Source organism: Equus asinus, chromosome 15, assembly GCF_041296235.1.
Source record: "Equus asinus isolate D_3611 breed Donkey chromosome 15, EquAss-T2T_v2, whole genome shotgun sequence".
NCBI lineage: Eukaryota > Metazoa > Chordata > Mammalia > Perissodactyla > Equidae > Equus > Equus asinus.
In genome coordinates this window covers 36,174,206-36,197,813 of record NC_091804.1, presented here as the reverse complement: position 1 = coordinate 36,197,813, position 23,608 = coordinate 36,174,206, and the positions used below count along the sequence as shown (strand labels likewise).

The 23,608-nt window shown below is 52.2% G+C and overlaps 1 protein-coding gene across 2 annotated transcripts; it reads right to left on the bottom strand.

Moving 5' to 3' along the window:
• Positions 1–7,967: 7,967 nt before the first annotated feature.
• On the bottom strand, positions 7,968–18,103 carry CD40 (CD40 molecule). 2 transcript variants are annotated; one of them, XM_014859912.3, is made up of 9 exons: positions 17,961–18,103; positions 14,555–14,633; positions 14,096–14,221; positions 13,689–13,835; positions 13,230–13,323; positions 10,845–10,906; positions 9,351–9,449; positions 9,209–9,237; positions 7,968–8,674 (listed from the first exon to the last, which is right to left on the bottom strand). In XM_014859912.3, exons 1-9 carry the CDS (start codon positions 18,009–18,011, stop codon positions 8,507–8,509), a joined length of 855 nt encoding a protein of 284 aa, XP_014715398.1. In that variant the 5' UTR covers positions 18,012–18,103; the 3' UTR covers positions 7,968–8,506. The 2 variants fall into 2 exon arrangements, with proteins under 2 accessions (XP_014715398.1, XP_014715399.1); XM_014859913.3 differs by having other exon boundaries at positions 9,363–9,449.
• Between the last annotated feature and the right edge of the window lie 5,505 nt (positions 18,104–23,608).

The following is a 23,608-nucleotide window of genomic DNA, read 5'->3' as shown; positions in this document are numbered from 1 at the left end:
GTCTGGCTCCCACCCCGACCCCACTTGCATGTGCCTCGGGGCTGCACTCACACACGGGGCCCCCCACCCAGCCTGCAACGTCAATAGGTGCTGACGGTCTGGCTGTCTGGCCCTTATCATCCCTCAAAGTCACTGTGCCCCTTTTGGGAAGAGGAGGCAGAGGGGGTCCAGGACAAGACCAGGGCCAGCTGGGGAGGGCGTGTCCTGCCCAGTGACCCCAGCAGGGCCTCGATGCTCAGCGTTTTCCTGTGGCGAGTGCCGGCCTTGCTCAGGAGGCCGAATGATCACATCCCAGCTGGCTGGCTGCGTCCACTTCCAGCTCAGTGCTTGGGGTAGATGGAGGTCCCCTGAGAGCTGGCTCAGCTGGGAGAGGAGGCAGGAAGGCCCTGGCATTCTGGGCCCATCCCCTGGTTCACAGGCCTAAAGGCGAGAGGTCATGAAGGGTTTTTGGGGAGGGAACCCAGACACTGCTGGCCAAAAGGGAGGGACAGGGGCACCAGGGCCTTTGAGACCTGCTGCCCCAAACCCTTGCCCTGCTCCAAGACTGGCATTCAGCTGGAATACACTGGTCCTGCTACAGTGGATGTTAAAATACTGCACTACTTCCATACGTGTTGGTAAACAGATGCTGTCCCAAGCTCTCCAAGTAGCCTCAACACACTGGTCCCTTCCCTGGCTCTCTCTTCATTCCCAGAAACTAAACAGTTAGCACCTGGCACAGCCAGGGGCCTCCAAGGACACTGCCCCTAAAGGGCCCTTCCAATTGGTCCCTAGCCGTGACTACAGGTGGGTAACTCGAGATGTGGAACATCACCCGGGACCGTGGTCCTGCCCCTGACTCTGTTGCCATCACCCCCTCACCCTTGACCCCATCCCTCCCCATACTCCCCCTTCCCACTGCCCTGGTGAGTTGGCCCTGCCCCTCTCTCTGACACTGGGAGTCTGGAAGCATGGGTGACTCAGGCTACAGCCAGCTCTTTAGATAGGAGTCTTATTGGGCAGGGGCCTTCAAGAGAGTGTTGGAGGCAACACAGCCCCCAGCCAAAGACTTCGAAGGGAGGAAAGTCAGCAGAGTCCCCTCTCTGGGCCTCAGCCAAAGGAGGTGGCATTGGCCCTCCCACCTGAGCCCCAGCTTCCTCTGCCACTCACACCCCTTCCTGCCCCCCTACCCAGCCATACCTCCATCATCTGTATAGATTTATTTCACGATAATTTCATTTCGTTCTCGGCTCTGGAAAGATGGATCGGCCTGCGAGGTGATTAGGGAATCTGTGTTGGGCTCATAAATTTGCTGTCCCTCTGTGAAGCTCCCGTGAAGTCCCCCGCACTTTGGGAGGATGGATGGAGGGGGCGTGAGTGTAACCCGTCCATCTCTCCCTGCCACCTCCACTGGGGTGGGAGAGGGAGCAGAGGACAGCATGGGAAAGTGGGAATTTCCCTGCCCCAGAGCTGCTAGGGTTCTCTCTCCACCTCTGTTACAAACAAGGCTGTTTGTCACCTGGCTGGCAGGACGACTCGCCCTCCCCGCCCCTCAGCAGCCCCTCAACAGCCCTTTACCAGGCCCCAGCCTCGAGAGGAGGCCATCCCCTGCTGCGTGGGCACTGGAGCTGCCTGGGGGAAGTGGCGGCGAGAAGCCAGGGTGAGTGCCCTGTCCACCCTCCTCTCAGAGGTCAGCAGGAGGCACTGTGCTGGGTGGGAGTGAGAGGCTTGTTGACAGCTTGCCCCTCCTAGGAGGGAGAGCACACACACACACACACACACATGCACATCTAACAAGCGTGCACACAGACATCTAACAAGCATGCATACCCGCGCAAAATAGTAGCACGCCCACACTAACACCTGCTAGAGAAGAGATCACAAACGCAATAGCAGAATCAAAGCGGCAGAGGAGAGAGGAGCATGGGACTTGCAATCCAGAGAGCCAGAAACTGGATGCTGGCTGTGCTGTGTTTCCTTGGACCACTTACTCAACCTTTCTGAGCCTCACCTTGTTCAGCTGCAAAGATAATATTCCCTCAAAGGGTTGCTGTCAGGATCAAATGAGATAATGTGTGAGAAGTACCTGGCACATAAATGGCAGAGTCATGGTTACTATACACACACACACACACACACACGCCCCTCCACTCTCCCTTCTGCATCTCTCCATAGCCTGATCCACGTCCCTTTCCATTTCTGCACAATCCCTAAGTGACCGCTCACCGCCCCTCACCAGCTGCTCAGCAGCCCAGAATGGTGCAGCCCAGAGCACCCTGGGGCCATATTCAGGTCTCCTTCCCTCGCTGTCCCCTACAGATACCTCCACCATCCTATTCCACACGGTCCCTCCTGCCCCCAACTTTCGTGCCCCTGGATGTCAGGAAACCAGGCCACAGATAAGGCTAGATCCTGGAGGTTATTTGGGATGGGTTGGATGAGAGCACAGAAGTGAGTGGCGAAAGGGATGCCAGAGATGCTGTGAAGTAGGGGCAGAGACTCAAATAGGGAATTAAGGTCTAAACTAGCAGTTTTCAGTACTGGTTGAACATTAGCACCACCAAGGAAGCTCTAAATAAATTCTGATGCGTGGACTACCACCATCACATCCCCACCCCACGGACATTTTACAGTGTTGACCTGGTCAGGAAGAGGCCTGGGTCATTCTAGGTGAGCTTTGTAGCTGGACAAGACTGAGCCCCAGCTGGGCTCCACAATGGCTGTCTTGTCTTGGATGACTCCCTTGCCCTCTCTGAGCTCCCGTTGTCCTCATCTGAGATTACGACTATGCCAACCTCCAAGGGCTGTGGTGAGGATTGTGGGCATCGCTCTTTAGCACAGGGTCTCGCCCTGGCAGTGCTTGGGTGTAGAGAGGACCCTCCTGGGAGCCACTGGGTCCCCTCAGCTCCAGGTGAGACTGAGCCTTCTTGCCATCCGCCCCCACCGCAGTGCATCCCCTCCAGGCACCGCTGGGCCCTGCTGCCTCTCTCCATAGGAAACATTAGCCCCTGCCTTCCTCAGGCTGGAGGCCAAGCGTTTCATTCCCCAGCACCCCCATATTAACCCTTCCCTGGGGTCCAGGGTTGGATCAGGCCTCCAATTAGATTCACGCAAGGATTCATTTCTCCTCCCGACCCGGGGTGGCCCCGGGGGACGCTGGGCTCTGTTCCTGACTTTATCCCAGCATTCCTGCCTAATTAGTATTCCAAGGAGAGCTGGCTCCACAGGCCCCGGGAGTTGTTTGCCAGCCGGCCAGTTCCCTGTCTCCCCAGTTCAGAGTGAGTAATTCTGTCCCTCCCAGGCCCATTTAGGGGAGGGAATAATTAGTTACATTCAATTAGGCCTCGCTGCCACCACGGCTCCCGCCTGCCTCACTTGGGGGGAACAGGCTCACTAATGAGATGGCACACGTCTGACACGGGGGAGCGGGCGTTAAACACCAACGACCCCCCACCCTCCCGAGGGCTTGGAGGGGATCGGGAGGGCAGGAGAGGAGAAACCGAGGATGGGACCTGGGGATGACGGCACAAGAGGAGGGGAGGATGAGAGAGGAGAAAAACAGGAGATGGGAGAGGAGGGGTAGAGAGAAAGAGAAAGCAGAAGAGGCACCGGGGAAGCAGGAAGGGAATCCAGAGGAAAAGGGAGAGAGAAGCTGCCTAGAAGTCCGTCAACATGGAGCCCTTGCAAGAATCAGGCTCCAGCCTACAATGGAATCCTATACAGCAATTAAAAAGCATGTTGTCGGTCTGTATTTATTGGCATGGAGAGATGGCTGCCATTTACTGCTAAGCAAAGAAGGCTGCTTACAAAACAGTATATATAATAATAGCCCAAGTTTAAAAAATATTTTTGGCACAGAAAACAAGTCTGGAAGGACCTGTAACTTGTGGTTGGCGGGGGAGGTGGGAAAGCTTACAGGTGGTCTTATTTTCCTGCGTATTGCTTGGATGGCAGGAGTGTGCAAGGCACAGGTCTGACTTTCATAATTAGCCAAAACAATAACACTTGCTCGAAAGAGAGCAAGGATGAAATGGAATTGCTGGGAGAAGGAAGGGACGTGGTTGGTCAGGGAGGGAAGCAGAAGCAGGGAGGGGTGGGGGATGAGCAGAGACTGCGGAAGGCGGGAGGGAGTCCTGGAGGGAGGAGGAGGCAGGGAGCTAGCTGGGTGCCAAGACCCAGCAGGATGTGCCAGTCAGCAGGGAGAAAGGCAGAGAGCCCCAGGGACAAGGAGGCAGACAGGAATACAGGAGCAGTGGCCCCGCCCCCAATCCTCCCCACCAAGGGTCCCATCTGCCTGGACAAAAGTTGCTCCCTGTCCTTGCTGAGCGCCCCCCCTTAACAGTGGGGCGCATCCCAGATGAGCTCCCCTTATGAGCCTCGCCCATCCCCCAGACTCCAGGACCACAGCATGGGGTTTTTTTTTCTTTTTTTTACAAATTAAAACTGTATCTCCTCAACCCTGCAGGTTGGTTTGTAATTTTCTGTGCCGAAATCGCTCTCGGGGAGAGAAATCCTTGGGGGCAGAGTCTTTAATAACTTCTGCTGCCCAAGGAATGACTGCAGGGCCCTGAAGGCTTAAGGACAGGGTATGTGTTTGCATGCCCGGGGGGCTGGGACTGGGGGTGGTCACAGAATTAAGAGGACATTTACACCCAGCTCAGCCCCAGGCCTAAGGCAGTTCCCTCAGCCCTAGAGCTTTGGTGCCTTAGACCCCCTTAACCAGGGTTGCATGGGTGGAGCCTAACCCCCCGGGGGCTCGCTCCTCCTGGCTGGGTGCAGGGGTGGCCCTGGACACTCTCAGGGCCTCAGTTTCCCCATAAATAAAACAAAAGGGTGGACGCGATGAAGTTCCCGGTCTCTTAATTCCAACCCTCTATGACATGCTTTCTTGGGCACTCATCAAGTTTTAAAATTTTTGGACTTGGTAGCATTTAAACAGTGGGAGTTTTCACATAGAAATCTGGGTCCCCGGTAAGACACAATTCTCATTCCTGCAGGGTGACCATTGGAAGGAACGCACAGATGCTGCTGCCCAAAGATGGGCAGAGCCTCACCACTTTGCCAGAGTCCCTGCCATCGTGACTTCTGACCTGGCCTGCCTTGCTCTCCAGCCCCCGTGCCGGTGAGTTCACAACCCCTGCTCTGAGCAGTCAGACTGTCTTTTAATGGCCTGTTAACATGTGCCTATTTCCCTACTCGCTGAATGGATAAAAACCACAGGCTTTGGGGTGAACCACGTTAGGTCCAAATCCTGGCTCTGACTCTTCAGACCTTTGCAAGTATTTTAGTCTCTGAGCCTCATCTGTAAAATGGCTGTTAGAAGAGACTGTGCTTTCTGTCGGGTTGTCCTACGGACTAAGACGATGCACATAAAGTTCTCAGCACTGTGCCCAGCACACAGTGAGCACTCCATCCAGATGCGCTGTTTGTAGTGCCACTGTGCACAACCATGGCTCGGGCTGAGACCACAGGAGGAATGCAGTTGAAGCTTATTAAGCGAAGGAAGCAGTGGGAAGGGAGACCTGGGCAAGAGACGGAGTTGCAGAGTAGAGGTTGCAGGTGGCTCGAGCCCTCAGGCCAATGGGGCAAAGGGAAGAAAGGCCTCACCCCCAACGTAAGGGCGGGATGTGGTGTGAGAGTCTGCAAAGCCCGCCGCCAGGGTCTTCGGACGTTACCTTGGCACCACCTTCTGGCTGAGGTGTGCCTCACACCCACCCCCTCCATCCACAGGCCAGAGCAGACCTTACCATGGGTTCATCCTCTCCGTTCATTTTTAGAATTGGCAGGATTCTTAGCATTCCTAGGGACCCAGGACTTCATCATGCATCTAGGGGGAAAAGGCCCAGAACCAGAGAGTAACTTTCCCAAGGTCACACAGAAAGTTCCTGGCTGAGCTCCATTTAGCACCCAGAACTTGCAACAGGGGCCAAGAAAAAGAACCCTGTCCCTTTGTCCGGGACGCTGCAGCATGCAAAATTCTATCTTCTCATGCATGAGCTCTGCTGACTCTTAGGGGAACTTCTCCCAGAAGCAGACTCTGCGACAAGGAAGGAGTGTGGGGGGTTTATTCAGGAGTTGAACCCAAGAAGCCCCAGTGGGGGCGTGAGACAGGGAAGGGAAGAAAGCCAGTGCAGAGGGGCAGTGGGGCTCAATCTGGACAACCTGGGAAACAGTACAGGACCCACCTCAGATTTGTCTTTCCCTAGGGCAAGGAAGCCAGGGCACTTATCCTCCAACTTTCATTCCTAGTGGGTTGCAAGTATCCCCCAGGTCCATCTGATCTGCCGCTCGCCTGCACCAAGCATATTTTCAAGACCAGGGAAAGCCCCAAGGCAACCAACCCCACGTGCTTGCACTAGGAAGCGGACTGCTGATCTAGAAATGTGAATGCCAAGGGCAGGAGTTCTCAAAGTGTGAGCCCTGGACCCGCAGCATCAGCATCACCTGGGAAACTTGTGAGAAATGCAAATTCTTGGGCCCCACCCCAGACCTACTGAATCAGAAACACGGAACTGGGGCCCAGCCATCTGTCTTTGAACAAGTCTTATGGGGGGTTCTGACACGTGGACAAGATTGAGAACCTCGGACCTGGGAGAAGACAGAGGAGGCCTCGAAGCACCTGCTATGGTACCGGCTCCATTAGCCAGCTGAGGAAACCGAGAAGCTAAGAGGCAAAGTGACCCATCCGAGGTCACACAGAGAACAGGTGGTTGAGGTGGGTCTTTTGTCTCTGTCCGCCACGCACGGAAATGAGTAACTTTCCCTACTTGGTCGTAAATGAGCAGCATTTGGACTCTAGGTAGGGGCCGAAGGGGAGGTCTCAAAGCTCCCCTCCCCCACAGCGCCACCACTTTCCTCCGCTTTCTAAACCAAATGTCTCCCCCTGGTGCATCCAAATGGTTCTCGAAGCTCTTCTGGGAAGCCTGCCAAGCCAGGTGCCCCTCTCTTGGCTCCCAGCTGCCCTCACAGCCTCCATCCGGGACAAGCCCTCTCCACCCCCACCCTCCAGGCAGCAGGACACATTGGAAAAGTCCAAAGCAGCTTCTTTGGGGGGAATGGCTGAGATCCCTGGGTTAAACCAGCCTGGCCTCATCCTCATTACGAATCTCAATCTTTGTGCCGCCGGGGCTTTGCGTTGCTCTTCCTTCTCCTCCTTGTCCTACAACCTTCCTCCCCTCCCCTCTCCTCCCCTCCCCTCTGCTCCCACTCCATCTGCTGCTCCTCCTGGCTAGGCTCCCCCTCAGTTGGCACAGCAGGAAAAGAGAACAGGACGGTTTATTTTTATCCTAAGATACTGCTGGCAGGGAAGGGGGCACCATCTGACTGAGAAGCTGCAGCTCCGTTAGCAGTTGGGAGGTCAGAAGGAGGAGGCAGGCCCAGGAGCTCCCCAGGAAGTAGCTCTAGATGTAGGTTCCAGAGAGCACGCAGGTCTGGGAGAAGCAGGGCAGGACCAAGAGCGGAGAGCTCTGGACACCATTACAAATTGCTGTGTGACAGTAGGCAAATCACTTGACCTCTCTGGGCCTCCATTTCCAACTCTGTTAAAGAGGGAGGGAAGGCTGCCAGCCCTGCCTGCCCCGAAGGCTGTTTTTGTGAACAGGAATCAAACGGAGAGAACCCTTTGCAAACATGATGTCAAATATGAGCGCCCATGGAAACCGCCCTGGTGGGATAGCAGCCTGGGGTCATTCTTATTTATCCTCAGAAAGTGCCCTGATTCTGTGAGCCTGACAGCACGTTAAGCAGCTCATGTCACCCAGCACATCCACCCCCGTGTTTCTTTTTACATGTTTGATGACTTTTTAATTACATAAGCATTATGTGAATTCATTCTCCTTTTGGGGAAAAAAAAAATGAAGCATTATGGGAAAGCCAAATCTTCCTGTAACCAACCCTCCCCCGACCTTTCTTCCCCAACCCGGACATTACAACTCTTCCAGCTGTGCATTTTCTGCTTATCCTTCCAGATTCGTGGTTATACCGACACATAGAATCTCTGTTATGTTTATACACATATCCATGGACAATAATATCATATTGTATTGGGGTATAAGCTTTAAAAAAAAAAGTTTCCGTACCCATCATTCTGCAACCTGCTTTTTTTTCCCACGACAGTTTTTGAGATCCCGTTGTATAAATATATTATAATTTTATTTAGCCAGTCCCTGTTGGTGGACAGTTCAGTGAGTTCCAGCTGTTCACTGTCACAAACACGCTGCTCTGGACGTTTGTATATATGCCTCCGTGGGCTCACAGAAACCACGATGAGACGTCCTGCTGCGTGGGAGGGTTTGGCGGCTGTTACTATACGGCCCTCCAAAAAGTTTTGCCTCCATCTTTAAAAGCAAGTTGGGAGATCGAATGAGCTCCAGGGCGGGGATTCTCCGAGGTGAACTGTTTCTGAACCGCAGGGGTGCAGGCAGACCGGGGATATGCCCAATGCCAGCTCCTCGCCCTCAACCGCAGCCGCAGCTCCCCGCCACATGCCCATTGGCCCGCGCTGCCACGCTCCTGGACACGCACAGCCTCACTGTCTCTCCTGCACCGAGATGCGGCTCTCTTTGCCATCCTCCTGGGTGACTGGCTGGCACCCATGTAAGGTCTCCTGCACCGGAGCAATGGAGTGGGGTCCAGGAAAATCATCCGGATAAACCGTCTCCACAGGATCCTGCCATCCAACCTTACGGTGGAGGGCCTGGGGAGCCAAGACGTGAAGTTACTCCCAGCGGCACCTCCAAGGAGCCCTCCCCTCAGGAGCAGATGCCCTGCAGAAGCCCTGTCCCCTTTCCCACACGGACGCTCAGGGCTGATTCCATGGGTGCCTCCTGCCCCCTGCTGGCCACACCAAGGGTGTCAGGAAGCTTCCACAGTGGGAGCCAGTGGGTTCAAGGAGCTGCCCCTCCAGGCCCCATCCATGGACCCCCAAACAAAGGCCCCAAAGATAAGGGTCCTCATGTACTGAAAGCCAGAAAAGAACAACAAATATCAGATTTTGCCAACTGTGCCGGGGCAGCCCTGGGAGGAGGTGAGCTCTGGAGATGACAAAGGCTGGTGCCCAGGGACCCAACAGGAGGAGCCCTGGAACGCAGCATGGGGGGAGAGTTCTGCTGTCACCCTACTGGCCGCAGGGACAGACCCTGAATCAGTTTAACTGCCATATAGGCAACAATGAGTCAATCTTTCTTTTCGGTTTGCCGAAACTCTGTCCTGGTTCCCAGGGGTGACCTACCTTATTTTCTGGCTCCTTGGCCACCTTTCCTAGAGAGAGAAAAAAAAGGGAATGGGGAGTTGGTGAGGCCACAGGCCAAATCAGGAAACAGGTACAGTACCTTCTCCTCCCTCCCTCCCTCCCGCCCACATCACATCCCCACCTGGGCACTCACTGATACAGGCTGACAGCAACAGGACAGCAAACAGGATCCCCATCGTGATGGGGATCACTACCAGAGCTCTCATCCGATTCCGGAAACCTGGAAAAATCGAGGCTTCAGCGATGGCTCCCCACCTCCATGCCTGAAGCAGCTGCGCCTTGCCGGACTGAGCTCATCTACATCAGAGGTTTCAAACAGGGGGCCCTGGTAAAACGTGGCTGGCAGATGTCTTAGTGTGACCGGCACATTTAAAAAGAGTTTTGAAATATTTGCCAACATTTTAAAATTGGGAGATTGCATATTTAAAATCTACATATCTGGTTTCTCTTAGAAATTTAGAAGATCTGGCCCCACTGGGCCAGCAGCCCCACCTGGCACCCACCGGCCTGCACCAGCTCAGCACACTCCCCACCCCTCCCTACTCTCTGCCCAATGCTGAGGTCCAGCATCGTTTATGTCTGCACTGTTGCCTTTGTTATAGAAAAATGGAGGGGAAAGGAAAGTATTTCTTGAACCTAAGTCTCTATTCTCCATGGGAAAATGAAAGAAAGACAAACAGGCAGGTCAGAGACTAGGGTGAGGCCAGTGAGACACTCACCTCGGGACAAAACTTAAGGGGACACAAAAAACTCGGTAATCAAGATATACAATATTTTAACGTCATGTTTTGAAACATCAGATCAGCAAACGATGGCTCATAGGCCAGCCACCTGTTTTTTAAATAAAGTTTTATTGGAACCAAGGCTGGGATTAGGACTAGGTGGGTGAGGCAGCGTCACGCAAGGGCAGGGTCAGATCCGGTCTTTAAGTTTTGATATTTTGTTCATTATAGACTTTTTTGCATTAATTTTTATTTTTTTTAAAAAATACGGCATCAAAATGTTGTTTATCTTGATTACTGCATTTTTCTGGCACCCCCTTAAATATTGCGCCCCAGGTCAGTGCCTTGCTCAGCTCACTTGAGTCCCAGCCCTGCCAAGAGGAAAGCAAACTTTAAGAAAAAGCAAAGAGGGTGTGTTTTTCTTACTTCTGACCTTTTCCATTTATTAATATGACCTGCCTAGTCCCTATATTTATTTGAGTCTGTGATCTGTGCTATCGGGCAACCTCCTCATTCTAAAATCAAAACTGAGGCCTTGAGAGGAAACAGCGTCACACCATGCTGGTAGTCGAAGTGCAGGGTGGCACGACAGCACTGACGGAGCATCTCCGAGGTGCAAGAGCCCATGCCAGGCACTTACACCAGCCTACTAAGGGTGGCACTATTAGCATCCCATTTTACAGATCAAGAAACTGAGGGTCAGAGAGGGGAGATGACCTGCCCAGACTCCACAGATAAGTGGCAGAGCTGGGATGCCACGACTCCAAACTGCCTCCTCCTGTCACTTCAACTCCCCTCCCTCTTTCCCCACCAGGTGTTTCTGTGTGCCTCAGTCTCCCCCTCAATTCCCCACCCTCCTAGCCTGCTGCCGGGGCCCCTTCTCCAGGACTCACCACAAACAGCATCAGTCTTGTTAGTCCCCGCCTGTAGTTCCACCAGGCCTTTGGTATCACAGCTGTGTACAGACACATGTGTGCACACACACGCACACACACAGAAAGAGACATTAAGTTTCCCCAACCAAAATATTTCCAACCCCAAACAGAGATAGTCAACAACCAACAAGTCCAGGTTCGCTGAGCAGCTATTATGTGCAACCTCCTACGCTGGTTATTATGGGAATAACACAGACTCTGTGCTTAGGGAACTCAGGGGTGCAGAGAAAAGATTGTTGCACATCTTGAAGGAGTAATAATCGGAAAGTCTCTAATGAGTGCCAAGTTTTGTGACAGAGGCGAAAGTGAACTGGGAACTGTTCAGAGAAGAGGAGACAAAGTCCACAATGGCTGGAATGGAGAGATGAGTTCAGCCACATAATTCTCTGTTATCAGGGCTGTCCTGTATATCACAGGATGTTTGGCAGCACCCTTGGCCTCCACCCACTAGATGCCAGTAACATCCTTCTCCCTAGTTGTGACAACCAAAACGTCTCCAGATATTGTCAGATGTCCCCTGGGGGACAAAATTGCTCAGCTGAGAACCTCTGGTTTAAGGGTCATTCAGAAAGACTTCCCTGGGGAAGTTAGATCTAAGTGGACCCTGCAGGAAGTAAAATTTAGAGCAGCAGTACATTCTAGCTAAGCAGGACAACGTGATGCAAGGGATTAGGTCGGTGGAATGCCAGGTGGTGTTCGGGAGCTACGGAAAATTGGTCCTTTAGAACCAGATCACTGATAATCAGCCTGGAAGGTTTCGACTGGAGTCAGCGGGTGAGTCACGTCAGCATCCAACCGGATGACTTCAGCAGTGAGAGGACTCAGCTGACCAGAGAGCTCACATGAGGAGAAATTGCAGCAAAGCGGCTACCAGGAGGCCACTGCGGGAGCTGAGATATGAGATGAGGAAGACCCGGTCCAGGGTGGTCCCAGAAGGAGTGGGGAGGCACAGACAGAGAAGGACACCCCAGAGAAAAAAACAACTAACGTGGAGAAAGAGAAAGAAGCTTCACAGAGAGCACATGCATGAGAAGAGTCTTACATGAGAAGAGAGCCCAAGAGTGTGCAAAACACTTTCGCCTGCCATTTCCCCAAGCGTGTGAGATGAAGGTCATTCCCATTTTCCAAATGAGGACACCGAGGCTCAGAAAAAAGGGGGTCACACACTGACACAGGGTCACACCCTTTCTAAGCTGCAGTGAGGGTGGAACCCGGCACTCTGATTCCACTACACCAAGGTGCCTCCAGTTATCACTCAACATTTGTTGAGCACCTGCCATGCATCGGGCACTGTTCTACGCTTAAGGGATACACCAGTGGAAGAAGAAAAAAAGCCAAGTCTCTACACTGAAGGGGATTGCAATCTACTAGAGAAAGGCAGACAGTACAAATAGCAAAGTATATATGGGACACTACTATTTGTATGGATGCTGTGTGTGTCTGTGTTTGCATGTGTGTGCATTTATTTTTTTTGTACACAGAATCTCTGGAAGAACACAGGAACACTGGCTGCCTCTAGGGAGGGGAGGGTAAAGGGGAGACATCACAATAGGCCCTTTTGTGCTTTCTGTCCCATGCGCCTGTCTTATCCATTTTTTAAAATTCAACATAAAAAGTTAATTGGGTGTGTGCGTAAGGGTACTCCAGGCAGAAGAGTTTGATGCAAGAGAAGGAACAGTGTGTTGAGGGCATTGCACGGAGCATGATGTGGGAAGAGATCAGGAAATGGAGCTGGAAGGTCAGAGGCCACGTGCAGGAGCCTGGGTTCCATCCTAGAGGCACAGAGTGCCATGAAGCATTTTAAATAGGGAGTGCTGTGACCCAAACTGAGCTGTAGAAAGCTCACTTTGGCAAGAGGATGGAAAACCCGCTAAATGGGAGAGACCAGAGGCAGGGCGGCTGGTGAGGGGGCTAAAGCATCATCCAGACCGCATTGATGAGGCCCAAACTAAAGTGGGGACAGTGGAGATGCTGGGAAGGAGAAGGAATCCCAAGACATTTGGAAGGCGAGATGCCGAGGACCCGGCAACTGATTCAGGGTTGGGGGGGCGGGGGGAGAAAGAGCATAAGAGGGGTAGAAAGAAAGTAAGAGAGGTGTCACAGTGCCCCCAAGAAGGCAAGATGGAGAGATCAACAAGTGTCTATTACCACCAAGAGAGAACAGGCAAGAAAATACTGAACGGTGTCCATCTGGTCGGCCACGAGGTCACTCCAGAAGTTCTACAAGTGCACGAGTGTGTGTGGACCTGGGGAGCAGGGGCTGAAGGACAGGTGGCTGGATAGAATGGAAACAGGTCCCACGCCCCTCTTGGGGCAGGAAACACAAGGGATGAGTCCTTATACCTTGTCCAAGGGTGACACTTTTCCAAAGCAGATGATACTTTGGAGAAGAAGCCGACTGGGCAGGGTTCGCAGACGGTATCCGAAACCCCTGTGGCTGGGAGGGAGGAGGAGGCATTAATCATCCCAAGGACCGTCTGTCTGGCCCTCAAGGGAACCGGTGGACAGACAGGGCAGGAAGAGCTGCCTGCTTTAAGGACTCTTCCCCCTGCGTAATACTCTCCTGACTGCTGCAGCCCCTGGGAGGGCTCCTCCCACCGCCCTCCCCAGGCAGACACCCATGGTGCGAGGTGGAACCAAGAAGGTTCCATTTCCTGCTCACTCTAGCAGAGATTCCCACGTAGGTTAGAGTCTCCATCCCTTCCGCCTCTGGGGCTGAGTGCCCACTGCCCAGCCCCTCCACCTTTGGCCCTTGGCTGCTCTCTCCTGCCTCTAGAGCTGATTCCCAGACAGGCCACTTACCGAGCTGCTTGACCCCAAGGCCAGGGGCGCACCGGCTGTGCAGGATGCAGCTTTCACAGGCATCGCTGGAACAGTGTTGGCCCTCATGACATATGCAAGTGGCGTCTGTTGTTGAGGTGCCTGTCCTCTGGACCTGGAGGCCTAGGTCTGAGCAGAGACAGGCAGGAAGGATGGGAACCCTTTGCTGGTCGTGCTCAGGGCCCTGCTCCTCACCCTTCCTGCTATTTTTCCTTAGACCCTCTTCCAAGTAGGGATGACAAACAAATTATTTAACAACCAGTACAACTCAGACTCCAACCAATCAGAATGGACCGTGGCTATAAAAAAACCAGAATGGCTACACGGTCAGGAATGAGCTGGAATATCAGTCTGGCTCCCAAGTGCCCCTTCCCCAGCAGCCCACGCACTGGGGTCGCAGTATTTGTGCTGGTGACAGCGGCTCTCTCTGTTCCAGGTGTCTAGGAATTCGCCTGCACCGCAGGGAGAGCATTCTGTTTCGGTGATCCCTGTGCAGTCATTCACCAGTTTCTTTCCTGGAAAACATCAGGAAATGAGGCAGGTCCAGCCAAATCTAATGAGTCAGACACTTACCGAAAAGTGATCAGGCTGGGCTTTAGGGCGAGGGATTCAAAGCTGACAGTCTCGGACCCTTCCAGCCTTCATAGTCTGGTGGGGGACATGGAAGAGATAGGAACCCTAGTCCTGGGTAGGCAGAGAGGGAACCCAGAACATTCTGACAGCCCCAGGCAGGAATGGGAAATCCCAGGGATGGTTTATGACTCAAGTTTATAGTTGACACAAGGGGTCTGCATCTGTGAGCAGACCAAGAGGGGTCCCACTATAGAGCTAGAAGGTTGGCATCTCACCTGGCGGACACAAATCACAGCAGTGACTGCCAGATAGGTATTGGTTTCCTTTGCATGCAGTGGCTTGTTCTGGATGGACCTAAAAAGAGAATTGGGCAATTTGAAGGGATCTTGAAATCTCTGCTGTCGCCTCCCTGGCAGGAAGGTGAAAATCAGCCAGGACAGAGGTTAGAACTGAAGTGGAAGTGCTAAGCAGAAACATAGAGGCTGCATATTACTTGGTATCTTTGTTTGTAACTGAACTGCCGATTGGTATGATTACAAAAGCACCAGAGAATCATCCTGGTACTCTACAAAGTGATTGCCCTGGAACCTCGCAATAGTCTCTGAACTAAACAGATCTTCCTTTTGGCTTGATTCCTGAGTCCTTCCTCTTCCCAAAGACCCAAAAGCTCATGAGGACTCCAGTACCGCCCCCAGAGTACTGAGGCTGGCTGGCTTCGGCTGGTCCTAGTCCTGGCTGGGGCTATATTTAGCACCTGGCCTCTTCCTTCTAGACTTCTGCTCCCCACCCTCTTCCCCTCTCCAAGCCTCACCATGTTTTCTCCCTCAAGCCCCTCATCATCTGATCATCCAACCCCACCCTCGTGAAAGGCCAGGATTGTGAAGCTCCAACTCTTTCAATTTACAGATGGTGAGACCAAGGACCAGGGTCACTTGCCCAGGGTCACACAGTGATAGAATCCAGAATGAGAATGAGGACTCGGGTCTCACTACTCCATCAAATTGGGTCTCACCTGCACTATTTTTACTACATCCAGGTCCCACCCATGCTATTAGTTACTTCCTGTTACCCTAAACACATTTATTTTAAAGATTTTATTTTTTTTTTCCTTTTTCTCCCCAAAGCCCCCCGGTACATAGTTGTATATTCTTCGTTGTGGGTCCACCTAGTTGTGGCATGTGGGATGCTGCCTCAGCGTGGTTTGATGAGCAGTGCCATGTCCGCGCCCAGGATTCGAACCAACGAAACACTGGGCCGCCTGCAGCGGAGTGCGCAAACTTAACCACTCGGCCACGGGGCCAGCCCCTAAACACATTTATTTTAAATGTAAACCTTATATCATCGAAATGAGAGAAGAACCAGTATCACTTCTCATAAATAAAAGGTAACCCTAAAAATAAATTCAACAGAAACAAAACCATATTATTAAACTCCAGCTGGCTGCTTGGCTTGCTGACAGCCCTCTGCCCCAGGCCTGCTCTTGATTTTCGTTTAAAAAGGAAGATTAGTAAGCGCTCGAGGGGTATTAACTTTATTCTATCTCCAGTGACTTCCTCTTTGAAAAACTGAGAAGGATTTTAAACAGAACTGTAAAGTAAATCTATGTTGTTTAGTTCCATAGCTATATACTCCCTAAAATCTTCCCACATTTTGGAAACAACCAGCGAAAAGAGCACAAGTTTGAGAGCCAAACAGCTTAAGGCTCTGATCTTGACTTTGTAACACTTGCCAGTTATCTTGCTTCTCTTGGCCTCAGTTCTCACATCTCTACAAGGGGAGTAACAATACCTGCCCCACAGATTAGGTTATGAAGATGAGAAAGAATATATGTATACGGCCTGGCATAGCGTCATAGTAGGTGCTGATTAAATGGCAGTTTTAATTATCAAACCTATGTGAGTGTCTACTTGGATGCCTAGCACCCTGGTTAACTGGCTGGCCAGGATCCTGCCTAATTGTGGCTCTCATTCACCCTGGATGGGCAAATTACTTACGGAAATGTATCTTACCCCAAATGGGGAAGGAAGTAGAAAAGGCTGCTGCCCCCACCATCATGTCACAAGTCACCATCCTGTGAATGTTCGCCTTGCAACCTTGTGTACCTTCCCACCGCGCTTCCAGAGCAACGAAAGTCCTCCATGCCTTATTCAAACACATGAGAAATAGAGCTCCTCCTCTGAGAGTCTGTCAGTCCCCAGTTCCCACTCTATAGCTCCCGGCCTTCTGACACAAAGGAGCCCAGGACCAAGGCTTGGAGACCCCCATCATCTGAGAGGCAGGCTCAGGAATCAGGCAGATGTACATTTATATTCAGGTTCCACCTAGCTAGGAGAATTTTGGCAAGACATTTCCTCTCTCTGAGCCTCAGTTTACTCATCTGTATAACAGGGGAGTTGAAAGAAATCAGACTGAGAATGCGTGTAAAGAATTTTGCCCAGAGCCTGAAACAGGAAGCTCTCAATAAATAGCCCCTGCTATTGTTGTCACAGCCCAGCGTCTGCCTGGAGCCAAAATTGGAAGCATGCTCTCGAGAAGCCCAGACCTTTTTTCACCCTACCTCCCTTAGCTCTTCTCCGACTCCTTCCCACAAAAGCCCTCTTCCTCCTCCCTCCAGCTCCACCCTCTTCCTGCCTCCTTTCTCCCTAAGAGCCAATGCTTAGAATGAAAATGAAAGTTCTGGGACCAGAGCAGCTTCCCCCACTGACTCTTCCCTTACTGCCAATTCCCCACTACATGGGTCATTCCTGCCCAGACTTCATGCCAGAAACTACAGCCCTCGAAAGTAGGGGGAGGCCAGAGGGGTTGGCATGAGAGGGTCAGATACCTGGGGGATTCCCAGCCTCCTGAATGAGGAACTACAAAAATACATTTAAACAAAAAGTGAGTCAAGTGTGGGCTTCTGAAAATCCCGGAGATACGCTTGGCTGGGCATATCTGAGCCCTTCTGGTTTCTGGAGAAACCCTTGCTGGTCTCCTAACCCTTTCTTGGGTCCTATGAACTGTTCATTTTCCCCAGGGGTTCCCTATGTCATCTTAAATTCAGCAGGCAGTGACAGCCTTGGGTATTCTAACTAGATTGGATCACCCTGAATTTGGGGGGGGTGGGGGGGGGGAGCAGTGTTAAAAGTGTACCTTCTCAAAGAAGTACCTGGGCCTCTCCGCCCACCCCTTGTTCCCACAAGATGCCCTGGAAGCAAGCAGCCCCAGCTGGCAAGGAGATGATAACCACTCACAGAGGCTGGCATCTGTCCACAACGAGAAAGAGACAGGAAATCTGCCGGACCCGCCCCTTCCCTTGGCCGGCCTCTCTTCCCACTTCCGAAACCCCTCAGTAGTCTCTGTGTGTCCAGCCTCTGAGGCAAACCCAGACTCCAGCCTTTCTACCAACGGCTTAAGGCTCCCAAAACCCCACCCCAATCTGCGCCGTCTGTGCACGTTTCCTGCTGTGCCCCGACTACGACGCGCCCTCGGTGGGCTACCTGAGATCCCAACCTGGGAGGAGAGAAAGGCAGCCCACCTCATTCAGCCAGGACCCTGGTACCTTACCCAGCTTCCACGCACCCTCTTATCCCCCCAAAATCAACTAAGGAGGTCCCTTCCCCGAAGTTATTGCTTCTCTTCCCATTCCCCACTCTCAACTCCCAAACTCCCCGGTCGGGTCGGAGCAGAAACTCAACTCACGGCTGTCAACAAGCAGCCCCAGAGGAGACACTGCAGAGGCAGACGAACCATGGCGAGGTGAGAACCAGGCGGCGGGAGCGGAGGGCGCGCGGACGGGGCCTCTAGTAACTCCCCTGCCCCAGCCCGTGGCCCCGCCCAGGAAAGGGGCGGGGTCTTCGGTGGACCAATCGCGGCCACCCTCGCTGAGGGGGCAGAGCTTCAGGCGACTCCCTTCCCTGGGATTTCCCCAGGACTTTCTCAGGAGTTCAATTTCCCCAGGAGTTCAAGGGACGCACTTTGGGAGATCGGGGGAGGCAAGGGGGATGGTGCCAGGGAAAGTCCTTCCTCCTTGCATTCTGAGACTACAAAGGCCAAGCCGAAGAGGGCAAGGAGCCAGCCGGCTTCCAGCGGGGACGAAGGGAGGAAAGAGACCTGCCCACGGGCGCTGGGAAGATGCCACAGGGACCCCCACGGTTCTGCCCCGCCGACTCTGGGAATCCCGGCAGAACCGAAAGCGTCTCCATCGCCGATGGAGAGACCTGAGGAAGTTCCCCCCATCCCAGAAAACGGGAAGGTCTCAGCGGGGAATGGGAAGGGGGAGGGCCGGGGAGGTGTTTCAAGGGAAAGAGTTTCCCAACTTAGAGTTTCTGTCTCTTTCAAAGGAAACTCCCTCGTAAGGGCGCAGCGTCCCAGCCTCCCCATCCTTCCATTCATCCATCCATGCGTCCCCACCAGATTCTGTACCGTTCCGGTTCCCATCCGGCACCTGGAGACAGGCGTTTGGAGTACGTCCCTTTTGTGGGATCGTCGGACATCCTTGAGAGTCTTGAGACACTGGGGACCCTCTCCTTCTGCAGAAATACACACACCCTTGTGCATACATTTCCCGGGTTCCCAGCCCTTGGCCCCATTCTTGAGCCAGTGTTAGCACTCTCTGCAGTATAGGACACCTGGGTTCTGGTCTAGGCTCCGCCTCTCATGGGCTGAGTTCCCAGGAGCCTCAATTTTCCCCCAATGAAACGTGAAGAGCTTGAACTAGACAGTGGTTGAGGTGCTGACCCTCTAAGCTCTGAATTTCTGGGCCAAGCCAAAAGGCCAGGCTGCGCAGATCAGGGAGGATGGGAGAGGAGGGAGCCGCTAACATTCTGGCTTCTGCTGCAAAGGGCGTATTTGCAGCCCTGTGGATTCTAACCTCTAGAATCCATCTCCTCTTTTCCATCCTCTCTGCCACTCCCCTAATTCAGAGGCTCATCCTCTTTCACCTGGGCTGTCCCAACAGCTTCCCTCATTCACTAAGTGCTTTTTGAACCCCCACTATGTGCCAGGCAACCAACACTTTCCATCTCTCTCTCATTGTTCATACCATTGCAGTGCTCTTTGTAAACCCCAGATCTGATTTGATCCTGGCACTTCACTGCTTAAAAACCTCTTTGGGCTCCCCTACACCTTCAGGATGGTCCCGACCCCTTCTCCTGGCACAGCAAATCCTTCTCTACTCAGCCCCAACCTCTCTCCCCACGCTCATTCCCAACCATGTCCTCCCATGCATACTGGCTTCAGCCAGGCTTGCCTTCTCCTCATCTCCCAAACGCACAATTGTTTTTTCTTTTACTGTGTCTTGCTGTTTCCTTCCTTCCCTTCTCCTTCCTGGAATCAGTTTAAATTTCACCTCTGCTTTGGTTAAGCCTCCTCTTAACTCCCTGAGACAGAGGTAGGGATGCCACCCCAGCTTAGCTCCTCCCCCTGTTTCCACAGCATTAGCATGCCGAACTGGATCTCCATCTGCCTGGCCCCATTGGGTTGTGAGCTCCTGGAGGGCAGGACTGAATCTCTCCCAGTCCTGGGCACATAATAGGACACCAATACACGTTTGCTGAATGAATAAATCAATGAGTGAGTTCGTTCAACAACTTCTCATTCTAAGCCTGGCCTCCATCAGGAAGGATGTAGGGGAGGAGTTGCAAATCTGGTGGTCATAACACAGACCTCAAGCTGGTGGTCAGACACTAATCATCTGGGAACACTTGAAATCAGAGTCCAGGGGACTTCAGGAAGGCCACTCAAACATGCCTGGTATGAAGAGAAACATTAAAATATCTTTTCCCTTTTTAACCCACTTCGAAAAAAACAAGCACAGTTTTAATTCCTTTGGGAGTGGGGGGGCGTTACTATAATAACTTCAGCCATCACTTATTCTTTATTTGCTTGATTCCAAAATTGGGCCCTTCACAAAACTGCCTTGGGAAGCAAGTACACAGAATTAAAACATTAATTATATTGTATTATATAAAACATATCATAGCAGCAATTAAAGCAGCTTAAATTAATATGTGAAAGAATAAATAGTAGCCTTTGGGTTGCCCCATGGGGCGAAGACCAGATGAGATAAAGGGAAGATATTTTAGTGTATGCATATCCTGAGGAGACGTGCTGGCAGGCACAGGCCCAGGGAAGGCAGAGAATCTTCTTGGGCTGAGAAGAGTATGCTGGAGGAGGAAAGAGAGAAGATGATTTATGGGGAGGGTGGCAATATTTCAGAGTCCCATTAAAGAGGGGAACTATGAAGGATTCAGTGATGAGAGTAGGGCAAAAAACATTCAAGAGTAGGATTTTGGAATCACAGAGGAAATGGCCTTTGTAGTGAGGGTAGGGTCACAGGGCCAAGTGAATAAGTGAGAAGTGTGCCAGAATCTGACAACCAGATGGTTCTAATATGCAAACCTGATTGTGTTGCTCCCAGGTTTGAAGCAACTCCCTGCTTCTTAAGCTCACAGGGCCTCAAGGCCATGGACTTTCTGGCCTCCATCTCTCACTGTCCTTCCTGCCTTCGACTTGCTGCTCCAGACTGTGCCGTCATCTCTGCCTGGAGAGCCTTTCTCCACTCTCCTTTCCTCGAACCAACTCCTTCTCATCCTTCAAGACTCAGCTCAGGCGCCCCCTCTCTGGAAAGCCCTCTCCAACAGCCAACCTGAGGTGCACGCTTACCTCCCCATGCCCCCTCAGAACCCTGGGGCTGCGTGCCTAAGCAAGACTCCAGCCCTACCAGCACTCTAGTTCAATTATTCTGTTTACTTGCAGAGTCAGTGTATTGAGGTGACTCAAATCAGTGGGGCATAATAATGAAGCTTTTTTCCCCTAATCTCTGCCTTCAGCCATGCTGTGTTGCATCTCCCTTTTCCATCCCTTAATGACATCTTGGGCAGATTGCATTACTGTTGGATCACTTTCTGTTGTTAAACCTCCCTCTTTGAAAGCTTTATTCTCAAACTCAATTTAAATCTCATTTTATCTTCTCCCTTACTCATCCAAGGATTGACTTGAGCCAAGATCCTGCCTGCTTGGATAAAAAGTGGGGGGAGGGGGACATGGCCTGTTTGGGAGACATGCCCCAGCACCCTCCCCTTTACTGAACTTGGGAGGAGGAAGTGGGACTAGCCCTCTGCAATACCCCTCTCCCTGTTGGTTGATCTTGCTTCCCTGGCTAACCCAGAGTGGCAAGTGTTCACATATGGTTTCTCAGGGGCACGTGGTAAGTTTCTTAGGGGCTTCTCCACTACACAGTTCTCGGACAGGGGCCATCGTGACAGGCTTGAGCCGCGCCCCCCCCCCTCAGTTTGCCCTACCACCTGGGCTCCTGCCACCGGTAGGACCCTCTTGCTCAGGAGTCAGCCGTACTTGGGTGGGATACCACAAAGCCTGGCTAACTACTGCAGTGTCCACTTGGCCCAGAGAAACTCACAAATCCTGGCTAGTCATTCCACAATGCCTCCTCTCTCCACCTCTCTTCTCCCCTGCTCAGATAGGCACAGGGGGACATCAGCAAGTGTACTACCAAGTAGACTCACTCTGGGGAATGGCATCCCAGTATCCCCTTCTTGAAGTCACTGCTTTATCTCCATGAGGGTCCCAATTAAAGGGTGAGGAGATGGGAATTGTCTTCCACCATAAACACTATACTCTTCAATAAAACCAAAGAACTCCTCCCTCCCCAGGATTATTACATGGGCAAGGAAGAGGAAAGTGAGGTTCTAGCTAGGGGATATAGGACCACTTCTACTCCCTTTATTAAACCTTGGAGGGAAAGTATCTGGCTCCCATTTGGAATGCAGGAAACATAGGCCTATGCGCCATAGTGCCAATTCCTAAGTAACAGGGAACACCCCCCCCCCCAATAACCTTTGGACTGGGCCGTCCCTCATACCTAACTTGATTCCTGAAGAGGAGAAGCTTTGTAGCCTAATGCCCACACAGAGCCCAGGCACATGCTGGATGCTGAACAAATGTTTGTTGAGTGAATGCAAGACCACGAAGTAATGAGACTAAAGGGATCCATCAAGATCCACCTGCTCATTCCCACACTGTTCTGGGTAGCTGCCCATCTCCACCAGATGACTGGGCTCTCTAGCTGGGATTCCCAGACCCAAATGTAGACAAAAATCTTTCCCTTCAGCTCAGCAGAGTTGGGTTGGAATTTATCAAAGGGAACTAAGAAACTCAGGAAAGAACCCAACCAGAAATTAAGGAAACCCAAGAGCCAGCCAAATAGATAGATGAGTTGACAAAGTATAGAAGTTCTTTATCAGGATCTGGTTAAAGCCACTTACTGACTTGCCTGATTCAGATTCCCAGACAAGGAGACCTCAGGTCTGGTCCTCAGCCTTCTTGGGCTCTGATGTCTGGAATAAGAGATGGCTGTCGTTGGGGGAGGGGATCCAAATTCTTTACCATGGCCTCAAGATCCTGCATGATCTGGCTTCTGCTGATCCCTGCCCCTACTCACCCACTTGCTTACTACACCCAGCCGTCCAGGCCTCTCAGTCCCCACCTCAGAGCCTTTCTCTGTTCTCCCTCTGTCTGAAATGCCCCTCCTCCCACTCTTCATCTGCTGACCCTATCTCACCATTAAGGTCTCCTGGCAAACGGCACCTCTTCAGAGAGGCCCTGCCTCATCACCTTATCTAAAGTGAAGTCCTCCACTACCAACCCACCTTCCCCACTACTGTCCTCTCTTGTAGCACCTGTTCTAGTTGGGGTTGTCATTGCAAGCAAGACAGAGCTGGTGAACTTAAAAAGAAGAGTACATTATAGGGAGGGTGTCAGGTGACTCATAGAATTGACAGGAAGGCTGAAGAACAGGCAGGAACTGCAGGAGGCAGGGCAGAGTCAAGACTGCTACAGAACAGGTCTCACAAACCAGCTCTGTGCTAGCCAACCCCCAAGATGGTCCACAATGACCCTGCCTTCTGGTCTTTGCGTCCTCGTGTAGTTTCCTCCCTCACTACACCAGAGTCGTTCTGTGTGACCAACCGAAACCAGGAGAAGTGATGATATGTCACTTCCAAGATTAGCTTATAAAACTACTAAGGCTTCCATCTTATGTGTTCTGTCGCATACTCTCTCTCTCCCTCTCCTTCCTCGCTCATCTTCTCTCTCCCTCTTGTTCTCTCTCCCATCAGGCCCCATGGGGAAGTCAGCTGCCATGTCCTGAGCACTCAGGCAGTCTGTAGAGGAGCCCACATGGTGAGGAACTGAAGCTTCTGGCCATCAGCTGCATAAGAGAGAAGTGGATCCTCAACCCCAGTCAAGTCTCAGAGGACTGCAGCCCCAGCTGACACCTTGACTGCAGTCTTGTGAGAGACCTCGAATCAGAACCACCCAGCTAAGCTGCT